The sequence below is a fragment of the Chiloscyllium plagiosum genome, chromosome 4 (genome assembly GCF_004010195.1).
Source record: "Chiloscyllium plagiosum isolate BGI_BamShark_2017 chromosome 4, ASM401019v2, whole genome shotgun sequence".
Taxonomy (NCBI): Eukaryota; Metazoa; Chordata; class Chondrichthyes; order Orectolobiformes; family Hemiscylliidae; genus Chiloscyllium; species Chiloscyllium plagiosum.
Window position 1 is genome coordinate 16660458 of NC_057713.1, and position 17630 is coordinate 16678087.

The window sequence follows — 17630 nt, forward strand, 5'->3', positions numbered from 1 at the left end:
GAAGGTAGAAGTGGGCTGTCCAGAGTTGGGAGACCACAAGGTTGGAGGCAGTGGGGGAGATCTCCAGAGGTAATGTTCAGATGTGGGGTCACGGCCTGGGGATGAAAGGAAGGACTATTCGAGAGTAGGCACTGAACCTCCACAAAGTAAAGATCAGAATGCCAGACTACAACAGGATCAACTTTGTGAGCTGGTTTGATAATAAAGTTAAGTGTTGGACCTAAGGGAGTGAAGTGCGGCAATTTCAGAAGGGGACAGGTTAGAGTGGGTATCTCTGGCCTGTTTGTTTTCTTTGATAGTGCTCACTCACTCTGAGCCCATTTAGTTGAATTATATTGACTTGCTTTTTTATGCCTTTTTTGCACCTTTCCCCCTCAGCCAGCGATACTAGGCTCTTTTTACTACAGTCCTCAGTCAAGTCAAGGGAGATAACCTTTGCTCTGTGATTCCAAGCACAGTAAGTCAACAGCAGCCTCCGATACCTGTTCAGGCCTGTGTTGGAGTGGTCAGGGTCAGGATGCTCCCCTCATTAGAGGTGAGGAGCCAAGTGACAGCTAGTACACCATCGGTCTTGGCTCTTTCTGCCCTAGCGTCAATTATTTTGCTCCTCGAATGAGGGAGAGGCAGGTATAATGGAAGATGAAAGTGGGTGGCACAGCTATTATTGCTGATGCAGGTGGGGAGGTGACCCGAGTGATGTTGATAGGAGTTGGGATGGATGACACAAAGTGGGGAAGGTATTTCAGGCAATAGTGAGAGTGGTAGAATATGAGTCCTGATGGGAGGTGGGTACCTTAGTAGTCCAACTTGTCTGGGTACACAATGGGCTTTTAAAGATGGAACGGATGTAAGCGATACTGGTGAGTTCCAGCATAGCCACATGGCGAACTGCTCTGGGAATGGTGTGTGGTAAGATGTGGTGGAAATTAGACATAAGAGATGCCAAAGTGGCATGATGGGTAAGTAACAAGGCGAAAGTGAGGACTGCAGGTTTGGACATTAGAGACGAGAGTGTGGTGCTGGAAAAGCACAGCAGGTCAGGAAGCATCCGAGGAGCAGGAAAACCAACATTTCGAGCAAAAGCCCTTCATCAGAAATGAAGCTGGGAGCCTCAGGGTGGAGAGATAAATGGGATGGGGTAGGGTTGGGGGGAAGGTAGCTGAGGTGCAATAGGTGGGTGGAGGGGAGGGTGAATGTGATAGGTCAGAAAGGAGGGTGGAGCGAATAGGTGAGAAGAAAGACAGGTGGGTCAGATCATGAGGGCAGTGCTGAGCTGGAAGCTTGGAACTGGGATAAGGTGACGGGAGGGGAAGTGAGGAAACTGGTGAAATCCACATTAATGCCGTAGGGTTGGAGGGTCCTGAGGTGGAAGATGGGGCGTTCTTCCTCCAGGCATTGAGTGGTAAGGGAATGGTGATGGAGGAGGCCCAGGATCTGCATTTCCTTGGCGGAGTGGGAGGGGGAGTTGAAGTATTCAGCCACGGGGCCGTGGGGTTGATTGGTTCAGGTGTCACAGAGATGTTATCTCAAGTGCTCTGTGAGTAGGCGTCCTGTCTTCCCAATATACAGGAGACTGCAGTGGGAGCAACGGAAACAGTAATTGACATGTGAGGAAGTGCAGGTGAATCTTTGATGGATGTGGTAGACTCCTTTGGGGCCTTGGACGGAGGTGCGGAGGGAGGCATGGGTGCAGGTTTTGCAATTCCTGCAGTGGCAGGGGAAGGTGATGGGAGGGGTCAGTGGGTTGTTGGGGGAGCATGGACCTGACCAGGTAGTCATGGAGGGAACGGTCTTTACGGAAAGCAGATAGGGGTGGGGAGGGAAATATATCTCTGGTGGTGGAGTCCATTTGTAGGTGGCAGAAATGGCAGAGGATGATGCGATGTATACAGAGGTTGGTAGGGTAGAAGGTGAGGATCGGGTGAATTCTGTCCTTGTTGCGGTTGGAGGGGTGGGGTTCGAGGGCAAAGGTGCAGGAAGTGGATGAGATCTGCTGGAGAGCATCATCAACCACATGGAAGGGGAAATTGCGATCTTTAAAGAAGGAGACCATCTAATGCGTTCTGTGGTGAAACTGGTCCTCCTGGGAGCAGATGCGGTGGAGGCAGAGAACTTGGGAATAAGGGATAGCATTTTTTCAAGAGGCAGGGTGGGAGGGGGTGTAATCCAGGTAGCTGTGGGAGTCGGTGGGTCTGTAGAAAATGTCAGTGTTGAGTCAGTCACCGTTGATGGAGAAAAAGTCCAGGAAGGGGAGGGAAGTGTCAGAGATAGTCCAGGTGAATTTAAGGTTGGGATGGAATGTGTCGTGAATTAACGAGGCAAGTTTAGTAAGACACGGTGAGATAACATGTGCAACCAGGATTTGCTATTGACTGGCTCCTGCTTGCTGCTGGTTCGTCACACAGAAACTGCTCCTGGAAAAAGTGGCAGAAGCTAGGACCATATTGGGTAACTGATTTATGATTCATGCTCACTCCCAGCCTCAGTCCTTGAAATAGATTCAAGACACAGATGAATGGATTTCTACAGATTAAGGATTTCAAGGGATATGGAGATAGTGCAGAAAATGGCGTTGAGATACAAGATCAGCCATAACCTAATGAATGGTGCACCAGGCACAAGAGGCTAAATGACCTCTGCCTGCTCTTATTTCCTATGTCTCCAAACCCTCTTCCCAGCAGGTAACATCCCTGCTATTAATTCTGCTTCTGTAATCACAGATCCTGTCAGATTTGCTAAGTATTTCCAATGTTTTCGGCTTTCATCACAAATAAACTAAGCAGCAGCCAATGAGTAATGTGCACCAGCAGCTCTCAATATTACAATAAATATTCACATGGGACAAAATATTGATGGAGAGAAATGTAAAGCATAATGTTGCTTGTTTGTTTAAACAGACAAATGGATTCTAATCAATTAGAACGAAAGAGTAGGAGTTTGTTCACCTCTCTAAATGTCCACATTGCAGACCTGACAACAGCTGTGACAATAACCTGTTCCCAAAGAACTGAGATCTTGTAAAAAGGCTTAACGGTCAGTAAATCTGTCACTTCCTTTTACCTGAGTCTTTTAATCTCCCATTTTCTGTTCAACCCCCATTGCCCATCTCACTTATCACCATTTCATGCCATCAGGAGAAAGCTTTATTAATGAGTATCCCAAGGTGAATAAATTCTAAAGGAAAATCAAGCTTGCACAATTCCGAAGAGTCTAACCTGTTACATGAATATAATTCTTTTGCTTTTCAAACTCTCACTGATTTCAATTTGAAGAGCCGAATGCCTGCACCTCATGTCAGTAATAAAATGCCATTGGTCAAAGAAAACATTCGAAGAAGGATTTTAAACAAAGTGCCCTTAAAGAAGGTCCATTACAGTCCTTCAGTGTTGACTTCAATTTATGCTTTTCATCTCATGAAAACCTTGCTTTCTGTGATTACATTAATTTTCTATCAGGAAAAGAAATTGGCAGGCACATAATAGGTGTGAGAATTTATTATTTTCCCTCTTGCACTTACTTTGATGAAGAGTTTGGAGAAATTCAACTTCTTTCCAACACTCTCTTTTGTTTGAGCAAGTTTCTGGAAAATAGGTCTTTACACAATGGGTAGATATTTTCTATTCAACCTGCTCAGAGTGATGTTGGAGAAGCAAGGAGTGACTTGATTGAAACATTGAAAATGCTGAGGGTGTTTGACAGGATGGATGTAGAAAGAATGTTTCCTCTTGTGGGAGAATCTAGAACGAGGGATCACTATTTAAAAATGAGGGGGCATTGTTACAAAATTTGATACAGATAGAAGTATTTTTTTTCTCACAGAGGGTCATGAAACTCTTTTTCTTAGAGGATAGTGGAAGCAGAGTCTTTGGATATTTTTAAGGTAGAGGTAGATAGATTCTTGCTTAGAGTGGTGCTGGATTCTTGTTAAGCAAGGTAAGGGGGTGAAAGGTTATTTGGGGTAGTTGGGAATGTGGTGTAATTAGACCTCACTAATTGGCAGAGCCTTGCAGCCTGCTACTGTTCTGAGTTGGTCTGAACTTCACAGTCTAATAGATTCTTCCCACAAAACGCCTTGCTGCATTCTTCCTGCACATACAAACATACAACTTAGGAGTAGACTATTCAGCCCTTCAAACCTGATCGGCCAATTGACAAGATCATCGTGGCTTATCTGATTGTGGCCTCAACTCTACTGTTCTGTATACGGGCTACCTTTTTATTCCCTTGTTAGTCAAGAATCTACCTAAACCAGCCACCACCACTGCCTGGGAAAGATTAATGACAGTCTAAGGAAAAACAAATTGCTCCTCATCTCTGTCTTAAATGGGAGACCACTTATTTTTAAATCAGTGAAGTGAACCTTACTTGAACTGCTCCTAATGCAATCATTTCCTTTCTTAAATAAAAAGAACAAAATTGGACTCAGTACTCCTGATGTGGTTTCATCAATGTCCTATATAACTGTAGCAAAACATCCCCGCTTTATACTAGATTTCCTTTGCAACAAGTTTGACATTCAATTTTCCTTCCTTCCTCTGTATCCAGAAACTAGCTTTAGTGATTCATACACCAGATATCCAAGTATGTAGCACAGAGCTGTGCAATTTCTCTTTGCACAAATGGTTTGGTTTGCCATTTTTCTATTCTTTTTGCCAATGTCGACAAATTCTCACTTCACGACATTGTGTTCCACCTACCAAATTTTTCTCCACTCACTTAAGCCTATCTACATCCCATTGCATATTCCTATCCTCTTACAATTTACTGTCCTTTGCATCTTTGAGTTATTAGTGACTGCATCCAAGTTATTGATATAGGTCATAAATTGCTGAGGCCCAAGCACTGATCCCTGTGGTTACAGCTTGCTAATGTGGAAATGATCTATTGATTCCTACTGTCTGCTTCCTCTTAACTAACCAATCCTCTATCCAAAGCAAACAAACTAGAAACAACCCTGCTTGTAAATCTGAAACGCACTCAACCTCAAGTGTTTCTCTCTCCAAAGCAACTGTCGGATCTGCTGGATATTTCCCAACACGTTCCCCTATTCTTATTAGTCTTATGTTTACACCTACCTGTGCAGGGTCCATATCATTGAGCATGACGATTGAAGTACAGTGGTAGTCTAACACGAGCCTCCAGAAGTCCTTCACAGTGTTCGGTAAGGGATGTTGAGTAACAATGAAAGCTGAAGGTTGCTTGTAACTCTGTGTGGGAAATAAGAGAAAGGATGATACAACTGGCTTTTTCTTTCCTCGCTGCACATATTGTCAGAGGGACCCCAAGCCTACAAGTAGCTGCTGCTACCCCGACAAAGTCTCTCAACTTTGACCCAATGTTTCCATTGTTTTCACTTCTCAACATTGCCAAAAAAACTATACTTTCCCAAATGGCTGAGTAGATGAATCACTTGTGGTGTGGCAGTGAGTCACGAAAAGCAGGAAAGTTCAGCTTCGTTCCTCTGTTATGTTTGTTAATCCCAGCTGAGTCAACAGTTGAGATGTCAGGAATAGCTTACTCCTGCAAACCAAACATTTCCTGGTTTCAGTCCTGTAGCACCTACTGGGAAGTATGAGTCTACCTATGGGTGTATGTATATGCGATGATATGTGCCCACGTGTATGGTATGTATGATGGTGAGCATGTGTGATTATGCTTGAGTGTGTCTGTGTGTGCATGTGAAATGAGGACAGCATCAGGCTAGGCTGGGCAGGACAAAGAATTTGAACAGTCCTCCTCATTTCTCAGTGATCTTTCCCTCCTTGCTTTCTCAAATTCATACATGTCATGATTTAGACACGAGCCAGGAGGTCTAACAGACACTGCCAGTTGAACACAGCACATAGTAAAAGTATGAGATCAGCTGGAGTCGGTTCACCCTCTGCTTCTGATTTTCAATTTGCCTCTTCCCCTCTCACAGTGGCTGCCCCCAACTGGCATACATCCCTGCTTATGACTGAAAACTTGCTATGTGCTGAATTACAAACTGCATACTCGGTGTCCTACTACTGCTTACAACCAGCCAGCCAATGGGTTTGGGCAAATGTTTCTCATCGATCATTTTCTCTATTCTTTCCCTTCATAAAGATGAGATGTCCGTTTCCCACAGGGCAAAGGACTAGTCAAAGCAACTGGATGGCATTCAGTAGATGCTTTATGGGTTGCTTGAACTATAGCACCACCATACAGTTGGGGGCGGCACGGTGGCACAGTGGTTAGCACTGCTGCCTCACAGCGCTAGAGACCCGGGTTCAATTCCTGCCTCAGGCGACTGACTGTGTGGAGTTTGCACGTTCTCCCCGTGTCTGCGTGGGTTTCCTCCGGGTGCTCCGGTTTCCTCCCACAGTCCAAAGATGTGCAGGTCAGGTGAATTGGCCATGCTAAATTGCCCATAGTGTTAGGTAAGGGGTAAATGTAGAGGTATGGGTGGGTTGCGCTTCGGCGGGGCGGTGTGGACTTGTTGGGCTGAAGGGCCTGTTTCCACACTAAGTAATCTAATCTAATCTAATCTAATCATACAGTGCTGTATAATTAGCAACAAGGTCTGGAGGAAGGAGCAGTTAATGTAGTCAGCTTGAGCAATCAGAATATGGGATGCTGGGTGAAGGAATGGTAATGTCACTGCACTAATGATACAAAGGGCCAGGTTAGCCCAGGCTAATTTCTGGGAGGATGTAAAAAAAGATACAAATTAGGAGTGGGATCAAGTCATTCAGCCCATTGAGCATTTATAGACGGTTCGTAATATTATGGCAGATCTGACGTGGTCTGAACAACATTTTCCTGCCTGACACGGCAACCAATAGAATTTAAATTCAGTCAGTTAGGAAATAAACACAGAGCCCGCTGTAGAAACTCAGCAAGTCTGTCAGGATCTGTGGAGACAGAAACAGAGATAATGTTTTATGATTCATCTTCAGAGCTTAAGAAGTCATACTGAACTTGAAATATTAACTGTCTTCCACTCTCCACAGACCCTGACAGCCTTGCTGAGTTTCTTCAGCATGCTCTGCATTTGTTTCAGATTTCCGGCATCAACAGTATTCTGCCTTTTTTTATATTTTTGTGTTGGACGCTGAATGCTGGAAGCCTCCATCCCACTAAAGAACAAAGTAAAAGATAGTTGCCACAGGCTGGCAGAGGAAACTCAACCAATGAAGAGCAGGTGCAACAAGACATAACACAAGAACGGATCAGTAGCTCCTCGCTGTAGTTCAGACGGGCAGTGGTGACACGTCTGTAGGGTCTCACTGGGTGAATATTTCTAAAAAGCTCCAGACCAAAAACAAGAAGCTCTAATAAGATGTTTTGACTCTGGTAGATCCATGCTCTAATGCAAATTTTGGTGACAAAGAAAGATTAGAAAGGTTCATACTGAATGATAGAAGATTTTTGTGAAATATGTTTAATTGTATCGTATTTTATTGAAATCATTGTGTGATCCACATGGCTCAGCTGTAGCCATGCCTGTGGTAAACCAACAATTTCTACCACACCACATTGTTTAAAACATAGGATTTATATCCATGACATTTGAATTTATACTCCACTGATGTTATATGTAATGAGTGATGAGATGTATTTAATATATTATCTTTAAAATGATCAATTAAACATTGAAGAAATGGAAAAAATAAAAAAGTAAGTGGGAAATAGAAAACAGAAAATGCATTGTCTTGAGGCTTCTTGTAGATCTCATTATTGGAAAGAACAACAGTTACTTACATCCATTAGGGCAGCGTTGATATAGTTGCTACTTTCGCCATCTATTGTGATCAGGAATGGGAGGCATCTGTCTGGTGGGAGGACATCCATGCATCGATTCTTCTCATGGTTTCGTGGTAGAAGTGCTATACTGCAGTCCTCCACTCGTAGGTTTGGGGTCACCATGTTAAGAGTCTTATAAAGATAAATGACAAATATTTGACACAAGAATATGGCCTGAGAGGAGCCCCTTTCACCCTTTGACCCTATTCCTTTGTTTGATAGGTTGTCTTGCTGTAGACTCTATCCAACTGATTCAAAAGGCAAGTGACCTCTTAGAGGTAAAGCCTCTTGTTTCAGGGCACCAAATTCATAAATATCACCAAATCATTATCATGGTTTACATCACAAATATGGCACTTGAACTGTGTATTTATCCAGACCCTCACATGTTAATCTGTCTAATTGTTAACTTCTCCACTGCTGCCACAGAATTAATTTTAAAAGTATTTCCACTTTTCACCTTGAATTTTCCTTTCTACATTCGTTTTTACCACCAATAACCATTTACTGAAAGATATGTGCGCGTATGTCAGGGTTACTGTTGCTCACCCACCAGCTCCCCTATACACCCACCTCACCTGCCCACCACAATGTTAAATCCTTGATTGGTCCATTTCACCCAAACAAACTTTTGAGAGCATCCTGTTCGATGAGTGGTTGAGTAGATCCAGCAGATCAAATCAGAAGGATTAGAGGGGAGGCAATGGCTAAGTGGTATTATTGTTAGACTATTAATCCAGAGATCCAGGAAATGTTCTGCGCACCTGAGTTCGAATCCCACCCCAGCAGATTTTGGAATTTGAATTCAATAATAATATGGAAATAAGAGTCTAATGATGACTATCAAACCATTGTCCATAGTCAGGAAAATCTCACCTGTTTCATTAACTTCCCTTTAGGAATGAAATCTGCCTTTTTTACCTGGTCTGGCCTACATGTGATTCCAGACCCACAACAATGTGATTGACTCTTAATTGCCCTCTGGGCAACTGGGGAACAACAACAAATGCTGGCCCATCCAGTGATGCCCACATCCTGTGGATGAATTTAAAACAAAAACCAGATTCACAGGTCCAACTCGATAGTTAATCCCTCCTTGATGGAGATACCTGTCATCGGCATCCCCAGTTTGGAGACTATGCTCAGATTGGAACTTGCATTCTCTCATACCATGGCATTGGCTCTTCATCTCTGGTATATGACACATGGCCCTGCTTCCTTTGCCCATTAGTGGCGTGAACAAGATTGTGATTCACTATGAGAAAACCTGAAACAAGTGCCATCCATTTTGGATCTAAAAGTGTCACCTTCAATGATGTATTGGATTCTATTAGATAACCCCAAGAACTAAATGAGTTTGTGATTTCTCTCACCCTATTTAATCATATCAAGGTTATTTGGTTCTTGTTCTAGTTTGGTGATGAATGCAAGATGATGCAAATATACTCCTTCTGTCTATTAACTGACATTGTAGAGCTTTAAAATCACCTCACTTCTCTATCAGCAACAGCACCCTCACCACCACCCCAAAGTTTCCCTGCACCCCAATGCCCACACAGGCTTTTTGGTAAGTGAAGCAAATTCAATCACATTGAGGATGTGGATTTGTTTTGATCAGGATTTGAACCTGAGTAAGATAATGGCCCATGGTGTTAGAGGTAAGGTGCTAGCATGGATATAAGATTAGTTATCTGGCAGAAAGCAGAGAGTTGGGATAAAAGGGTCCTTCTTAGGGTGCTAGCCAGTGATAAGTGATGTTCCGCAAGGCTCAGAGTTGCAACCGCAACTTTTCACTTTATATATTAACGATCTAGATGAAGGAACTGAGGGCATTCTGGCTACATTTGCAGATGATACAAAGATAGGTAGAGGGACAGGTAGCATTGAGGAGATGGGGAGGCTGCTGAAGGATTTGGACAGGTTAGGAGACTGGGCAAAGAAGTGGCAGATGCAGTACAACATGGGAAAGTGTGCGGTTATGCACTTTGGTAGGAAGGATAGACTCATGGACTATTTTCTAAATGGGGAGAAAATTCAGAAGTCTGAAGTGCAGAGAGACTTGAGAGTTCCAGTCCAGGATTCTGTCAACGTAATCTTGCAGGTTGAGTCAGTAGTAAGGAAAGCAAATGCAATGATGGCATTTATTTTGAGAAGACTTGAATATAAAAACAAGGATATACTTCTGAGGCTCCATAAGGCTCTGGTTAGACCACATTTGGAGTATTGTGGCAGATTTGGGGCATCGTATCTCAGGAAGAATGTACTGGCCTTGGAGCGTGTTCAGAAGAAGTTCATAATAATGGTCCCAGGAATGAAAAGCTTAGCATATGAGGAATGTTTGAGGACTCTGGGACTATATTTGATGGGGTTTAGAAGGATGAGGGCTGGCTCAAATTGAAACTTACAGAATATGGAATAGCCCGAACAGATGTTGGGAAGATGTTTCCATTGGTAGGAGAGAGTAGGGACCGAAGGCACAGCCTTAGAGTAAAGGGAAGATCTTTTAGAACGGAGATAAGAAGAAACTTCTTCAGCCAGAAAGTGGTGAATCTGTGGAATTCATTGCCATAGATTGCTGTGGAGGCCAGGTCATTGAATATATTTAAGGCTGAGATAGATAGGTTCATGTGTATCAAGGAAATTAAGGGCTACAGGGAGAAAGTGGGTGAATGATGTTAGAAACTTATCAGTCATGATTGAATGGCAGAGCAGGCTCGATGGCCTGAATGGCCCAATTTCTGCTCCTCTCTCTTATGGCCATATGGTCTTTATGGACCTGGAACTCCTTATCAATAGCACTGTTGGTGTCCCTTCACCAGATGGCCTGCACTGTTCAAGGCTCATCACCACCTTCTCAAACAGTAATTAGGAACAGGAAACGAATAAGGGCCAATCCAGTGTTGCTCGGATCCCACGAATGAATTGGTCAAAAAAATATGTAACTGGCTTTTACAGAAAACACGTTTTCATTGTTCACAAGTGCTTTTGCTTACCCTATACTCCTCCTTTATCTGTGAGGAGTTAGTCTGTGGCTCCAGTTTATTCATCTCATAATATGCAGACCTGAGCTGAGAGGCTGGAATTGCTGTATCTCCACACAAACAGGCCTCCAGGATAGCATCATGGATGAACACATACTGCTCCTGTTGAGTTTGAGAAGAGAGAGTGCATGCAATTTTCAATCAAAGTGGAATCATTTTATGTGCAGGAATTAATGATTCAAAAAGGCTTTTCACAGCTGCATTTTCTGAACACCAAGTTTAATGATTTGTTGCTGAGTAAGATGTAATTCATATCACAGCAAATGATCTGGAATGGTTTCAGTGTACATTAAGCAATAAACTACGGCACAATAATATCCTCAAACATAGTACATCTGATTTTTATTATCCATTCACTGCAATACTACTTTCACATTCTTTAACTATTTGACTGCTGAATAATCATATTGTCAGACAAAACCCTCCACCTTCCTGTACAAGAAACAGTCATCATTTCTCAGCTGTAGAATTGTGCAGAGCACTGTCACGTAAGTGGCTCTCTAACGTAATGTTTAGGATGCGATTGGCAGTAAGTCAAACTGCCAGTGCTGTTACAAAACAGATTGTAGAGTGTTTCATCTGACCTTTCCTCTCTCCTTCCAGTGCAAAAGCAATCATCCATTATTAGAAATGTTATCATCATAGGGAGCTAAGGATTATCTTCTTGGAGTCCAGTTTGACCTGAGTTCTTTGCAAATATTAATATCACCAAAACCAAACAAAGAACTTGCCTTCAAGAACTCAATCCTCATTTGTATAGGAGTCAAATTTAGGCAAACCCTTAGTGCCCATTTTTAACTATCACAAAGACCCCACCATGCTTGCAAACTACCATCCTAACATACTATTTCTTTCCAAAGACTTTAAACACACTGGGTTTTTGAACTCTGTTCCCATTTTTCATAGGGGTGGCACGGTGGCTCAGTGGTTAGCACTGCTGCCTCACAGCGCCAGGGACCCAGGTTCGGTTCCAGCCTTGGGTGACTGTGTGAAGTTTGCACATTCTCCCCGTATCTGTGTGGGTTTCCTCCGGGTGCTCTGGTTTCCTCCCACAGTCCAAAGATGTGCAGGCTAGGTGAATTGGCCATTCTAAATTGCCCATAGTGTTAGGTGCGTTAGTCAGAGGGAAATGGGTCTGGCTGGGTTACTCTTCGGAGGGTCAGTGTGGAGTTTAGAATAGATTACTTACAGTGTGGAAACAGGCCCTTCAGCCCAACAAGTCCACACCGATCCGCCGAAGTACAACCCACCCACACCCATTCCCCCCTACATTAACCCCTTCGCCTAACACTACAGGCAATTTAGCATGGCCAATTCACCTAACCTGCACATTTTTGGACTGTGGAAGGAAACCGGAGCACCCGGAGGAAACCCACACAGACATGGGAGAATGTGCAAACTCCACACAGTCAGTCCCCTGAGGCGCTATGAGGCAGCAGTGCTAACCACTGTGCCACCGTGCCGCCCACCACTTGTTGGGCCGAAGGGCCTGTTTCCACATTGTAAGGAATCTAATCTAATCTAAACTCCATGCCTGAATCTCTACCATCAGTTTTCTGCCCTTGTCACAGTACTAATAATGACAGAAAGTGAGGATTGCAGATGCTGGAGATCAGAGTTGAAAAGTGTGGCGATGGAAAAGCACAACAGGTCAGGCAGCATCCGAGGAGCAGGAGAGTTGATGCTTCGGACATAAGGACATCCTATGTGACTGTGACACAGGTAAATTTCCCATCTTAGTCCTTCTTAACAACCCCTGGTTACACTATACTTCCATACCCCTCTAATGCCTCTCCATTGTTATCAAGCTGGGTGGAACTGCTCTCTGTGGTTCCATTCTTAACCATTTAACTATCATTAGACGGTCACTTGCAATGGCTTCATGTCTTGCTGCTGCACCACTACCTTTCATTCCCTAAGAATCTGTCCTTGCCCTCTCCTATTTCTCATTTGCATGATGCCCCACAACAACAACACCAGATGGCACCCAGTTGTACCTCAGCACCATGCCTCCTCACTCTACTACTACTAAATTATTTAACTGTTCATAATAAATATAGAACCATGAAATATACGTGCAGAGTTAGGCCATTCAGCCCATTGAGTCTACTCCTCTATGCTATGAAATCATGGTTGATTTGATAATGCACAACTCCACTTTTCTGCCTTTTGCATAACATTGACCCCCATACTGATTAAAAATCGGTCTCTCTCAGCCTTGAATATACTTAACAACATAGCCTCTTGGTAGTAAAGGATTTTACAGATTCACTCCACTCCGAGAAGAAATTTCTCCTCATTGCTGTCTTGACCGGATGACATGTTCATTTGAGATTCTGCTCTTTTGTCTGAGAATCTCCCACAAGGAGAAACAACTTCTCTTCATCTTATTAGGATCCACCCCCAAATTCTTCTTCTCTCGTGATAGGGATGGGCAATAACTGCTGGTATAGCCAATGATACCCCCATTCTATGAATGATTAAAAATGACTCGTAAACAATATAGATGGAGGTTAAGTCTTAAAAGGATCCTGTGGATTTAGTACCTCTGTCTGGACCATGTTGACCCTGCGTGAGCGGAGTTCCCTGACACAGTTGTAAATATCAACAACCCCTTCTCTATCCGCCATGTCCAACATGATGTCAATGACCATAAAGCAGCCTGTTCTTCCTGCTCCAGCACTGAAAGACAGAGAGAGAAAATTAATATGAGCTCATTGTTCCCAGCCTGTCAGAAACACTCAAACACTGCATATTCTAAATGTGATAGAATTACCAATTCTTACTTTTTTTTAAAAACCCTGTAATGCCTGTAGAATGAATACAATTTATGACAAACTAAATCATCCCAGATCTGTTAATGGTCTTCATTAATTTGGACATTGTCAGGTGGGCACAATTTATCAGTGCATTATTCTCTTCTCAACTTGAGATGTTTCTTGGGAAAATTAAATCTGCGCAATCGCCTCACATAAATCATGTACAAGAAGAAATCTTGCATTTATACAGCACCTTTCATTACCTCAGGACATTGTATAGCACTTTACTAATTAAGTACTGAAATGTAGTTCTAATGCAGGAAACGGGGAATGGGGCAATTGGCACATGGAGTATCCCACAAATACGAAATATGATAAAGATCAGATAATCTGATCAGTAACATAATAAGAAAGTGCTGGAGAAACACTGTAGGTCTGGCATCTGTTCTGAAGAAGAGTCATAGACACAGAATCTTAACTCATTTTCCTTCTCCATATATGCTGCCAACCTAGTGAGTTTCTCCAGCAATCATTGTCTTTATTTAAGATCTCCAGTGCCTACAGCATTTTATTTTTACATTAATCTGTTCAGCAATGTTAGTCGCAGGAGGCATATCTGCTCGGTCTCCAGAACATCCCGATTCTGTTTTGAAGGACAAGGGCGGCAGATATATGGGAATACCACCATCTGCAAGTTCCCCTCCAAGCCAATCAGCATCTTGATTTGGAAATACGTTGCCTTTTCTGCAGTGTTGCTGGATCCAAATCTTGGAATTCACTCCCTCATGGAGTTGTAGGGCAACCTGTCGCAAAGGGATGGCTGTGGTCCAAGAAGGCAACTCCTTCTCAAAGACAACTAGGGTTGGGCAATAAGTGCTGGCCCAGCCAATGACATCCATGAGTCAATAAAATAATTCACCACTCTACCAATTTTCATGTCATTGATGAACTTCTTGAATATACCCTAAATTTAATTCCAATTCATTCAGGTACACCACAAACAGAAAGGGCCCCAGCACCAAGCCTTGCAGAACCCCAATGGAAACAGACTTCCAGTTAGAGAAATACCCCTCAATTATCACCCTCTGCTTCCTGCCGCCCATTCAATTTTGGATCCAATGTGCTGCTGTATAATACTGCAAGCTGCTTTCAGAATGCCTATTTTAGGGCTCATTGTCAGATTTCCTTATTAATTAGTAACTGCTTTGGTGGCAAAGCCAATTCTGGGGCTACATTCCTAAGGATTATCAAACCTAAACCTTTTTGCTCAGAGATACGGACTTCTATGCTATAAGAGTCCTTAAAGGAGCACTGAAATTGAACCAAGCTGCATATTCTGCTCAAGTCCAGGACTAAGCCAGACACTTACTAGATAGTCAGTCTAACTCTCTCCCATCTGAGCTGTAATGGTTGACCTACCTGCAATGTACCACAATAGGGCCAGCACCCGCTGGATTCTTTGTCTTTACCCGCCGTACAAAGCCCAGCAGTCCTGTAGCATGGTATGGAACACCATGGTCTGGCCATCCAGTGAAGTGGAGCTGTCTAATCTCTCGAATCTCATGAGCACCTCTCTGTTAAAAGGTGAAAAAGTTAAATTAGCTACTTTCAGAAATGTGTAATTAAATCCAGGGGAAACAATGACTAGAAGGATGTAAAATATAAATATAGTAGATAAGGAGGAAGAACTTTCATAGTTCATGAGCAAATTTCACATCATTTGAAATGAAGTCAAATTACAATTAGCTTCTGATGTAATAAACATTGCAGTTACGAGATAGAACTTCGCATTTAGATAACAGAACTGAGATAGCAAGGATTTGTTTTCTGGTGGCAAAACTTCAACTAGAGAGATGAGGCAATCATATTGAAATAACAGGGATTTGCACTGAATTCACAGAGAGGTACTAGGAATCCACATTGAGATTGCAGGAATTGGATTGGGAATTCACGCCATATATAAACCATGTCAATGTAGCAATTTTGCAGTTCATTATTTTCTGGAACTCTATTAAAAGGAGGAAAAGTTGCAAATGCCTTCAGAAGAACTACAAATCTATATTTGGAAAGAAATAATTTTGATATGATGATAAAGATTCAATCACGGTAGCTCAGTGGTTAGCACTGCTGCCTCACAGCATCAGGGACCTGGGCTCGATTCCAGCCTCGGGTAACTGTCTGTGTGGAGTTTGCACATTCTTCCAGTTTGTGTGTGGGTTTCCTCCCACAGTCCAAAGATGTGCAGGTTACGTGAATGGACTATGCTAAAAAATTGCCATAGTGTTTACAGATGTGTAAGTTAGATGCATTTGTCAGAGATAAATGCAGAGTAACAGGGTAGGGGGGGTGTGGATGGGAGGGTCGGTGTGGACTTAGGCCAAATGGCCTGTTTCCACACTGTAGGGATTTTTAAAAAATTACTCTGACACTCATTAATGCACATCAGTTTGCAGGCCTTGACCTTTCAAGTTGTAATGTAAGTAACTAATCCTTTTTAATCTATTGCTTAGAAGCAATATAAATTGCTCAAGCAAACACAATGTGATCATGTGTAGATTTCACCAATAGATTTCTCCAGCCATCGGTTTGAAATCAATATTGCCCTTCATTCCAAATTTGTACATTCAAAGGGTTTACCTTCTCTACTGCAAATGTCCTTATCACATATTCGGCCAGCAGCTCTGTCTCAATGAGAGTTACTTTAATGTCTCCGTAAATTTCAGTATCATCGGGCCAATACTTGCAGCACTTCACCTGTTAGCAGAGAGCAATATTAAAGTAACCTGAGATTGCAGACTTTTCCCTCTTTTTATATTCCACACAAATTAAGAAATTGAATTTATCTTTAGAAATTTTAAAACAAGCCCTGGGAAAATGCTCAAAAATATGTCACTGATTCAGCTTCCTTTGTTAATGCAGATATGGCCTTCGGAGATGATTTGATCCATTACCTGGCAATCTCCTCAGTCTTTTTGTATTGCAGCAGAAATTTATCTCCTCACTGGTTTGAGTTGCTACTTACGTGGATTTGTGAAATTGTACTTTATCCTGCAAACTTTACACAAAAGCAAGTGTCGAAAACATTGCAGTTCAGAGTACTTGCAGAGATTCTTGTGCCTGAACACAAATGCATCTTTCTCCTAATCTGCAGAATCTTGACATTATTCAGATGGAAGCATTGACCTTTCTATTAATATTCCTGTAAATTTCACTGAGCTTCAATGATCTGGAAATTGGCAGTTTTCTGAGATTTAAATTATTGGTATTTTAAGTTCTCATTATTGACCTGTAATGCATTTAATTACCACATTAGATTGGAACTAGCTTCTTACACCAGATCATTCTTCTCCTTCCTTCTTGAAGTAAAAGCAAGGCTAGGGATCTCAGCAAAGCAAACACACTCCTTGTGCTGTGTGAGGAGCAGATATTCAATTCTGAATACGTACCCAAGAGTGGATGAATTTTATTAGCAAAAGCTATGCTTTTAATGAATTGTTTTATTGTAAGATATTAAAAGGGTCCTCATTTCAGCCCCGGTGTAAGTCAAAAGCTGCTCTTGATTTCACTGAAAGGCCATAATCTTTAGAATAGCTCACAAGCTTCTGCTAAACCCTTCAGGCTTGGTTAGATGTAATCAACATGGAGTTTTAAAATGAAACCCATCCCAGTTCTGTCTTCCCTTCATTTCAGGCACCCACTGAAGCATTAAGCTCCCTACTGCTGAGTTTGGTTTTCTTATGCCAAAGGCCTTTTAGCATCTTGGTGCCTAGTGTGGTGTTGCCCTGATTGTCACTGCTGGCACCTCATGGTATCTACCACCTCAGCCAGGTGGAAGGCTTGTTTGAGGCATTTCACTACCACCATGACAAATCCTCTTTTGCCAATACTGTGTCAGGGCCTGTCTAATAATCAGTGGCAGAGGATAGATCACTTTATAGAAGAAAACAATGTTCTTTGTTAACTAGATGAATTATTACATGATAGCAGGAAGAACAATTACATCACAATTAAGGCATAATTACTGGGATTCTCAGGAGCAGTGTGGAATATCTTTGCTCCCTAT

At 42.5% G+C, this 17630-nt stretch overlaps 1 protein-coding gene across 5 annotated transcripts in view; it reads right to left on the reverse strand.

Moving 5' to 3' along the window:
- The window catches only part of LOC122548881 (receptor-type tyrosine-protein phosphatase mu-like), a 701186-nt gene that overhangs the window by 20518 nt on the left and 663038 nt on the right, over positions 1-17630 (reverse strand). For all 5 annotated transcript variants that reach the window (XM_043687785.1, XM_043687784.1, XM_043687783.1 and 2 more), the window contains 6 exons: positions 16205-16321; positions 14987-15141; positions 13355-13490; positions 10761-10910; positions 7726-7899; positions 5076-5207 (listed from right to left, as the gene is read on the reverse strand). In XM_043687785.1, the coding sequence (XP_043543720.1) occupies positions 5076-5207; positions 7726-7899; positions 10761-10910; positions 13355-13490; positions 14987-15141; positions 16205-16321 (864 nt within the window). The remainder of the gene's footprint in view (positions 1-5075; positions 5208-7725; positions 7900-10760; positions 10911-13354; positions 13491-14986; positions 15142-16204; positions 16322-17630) is intronic.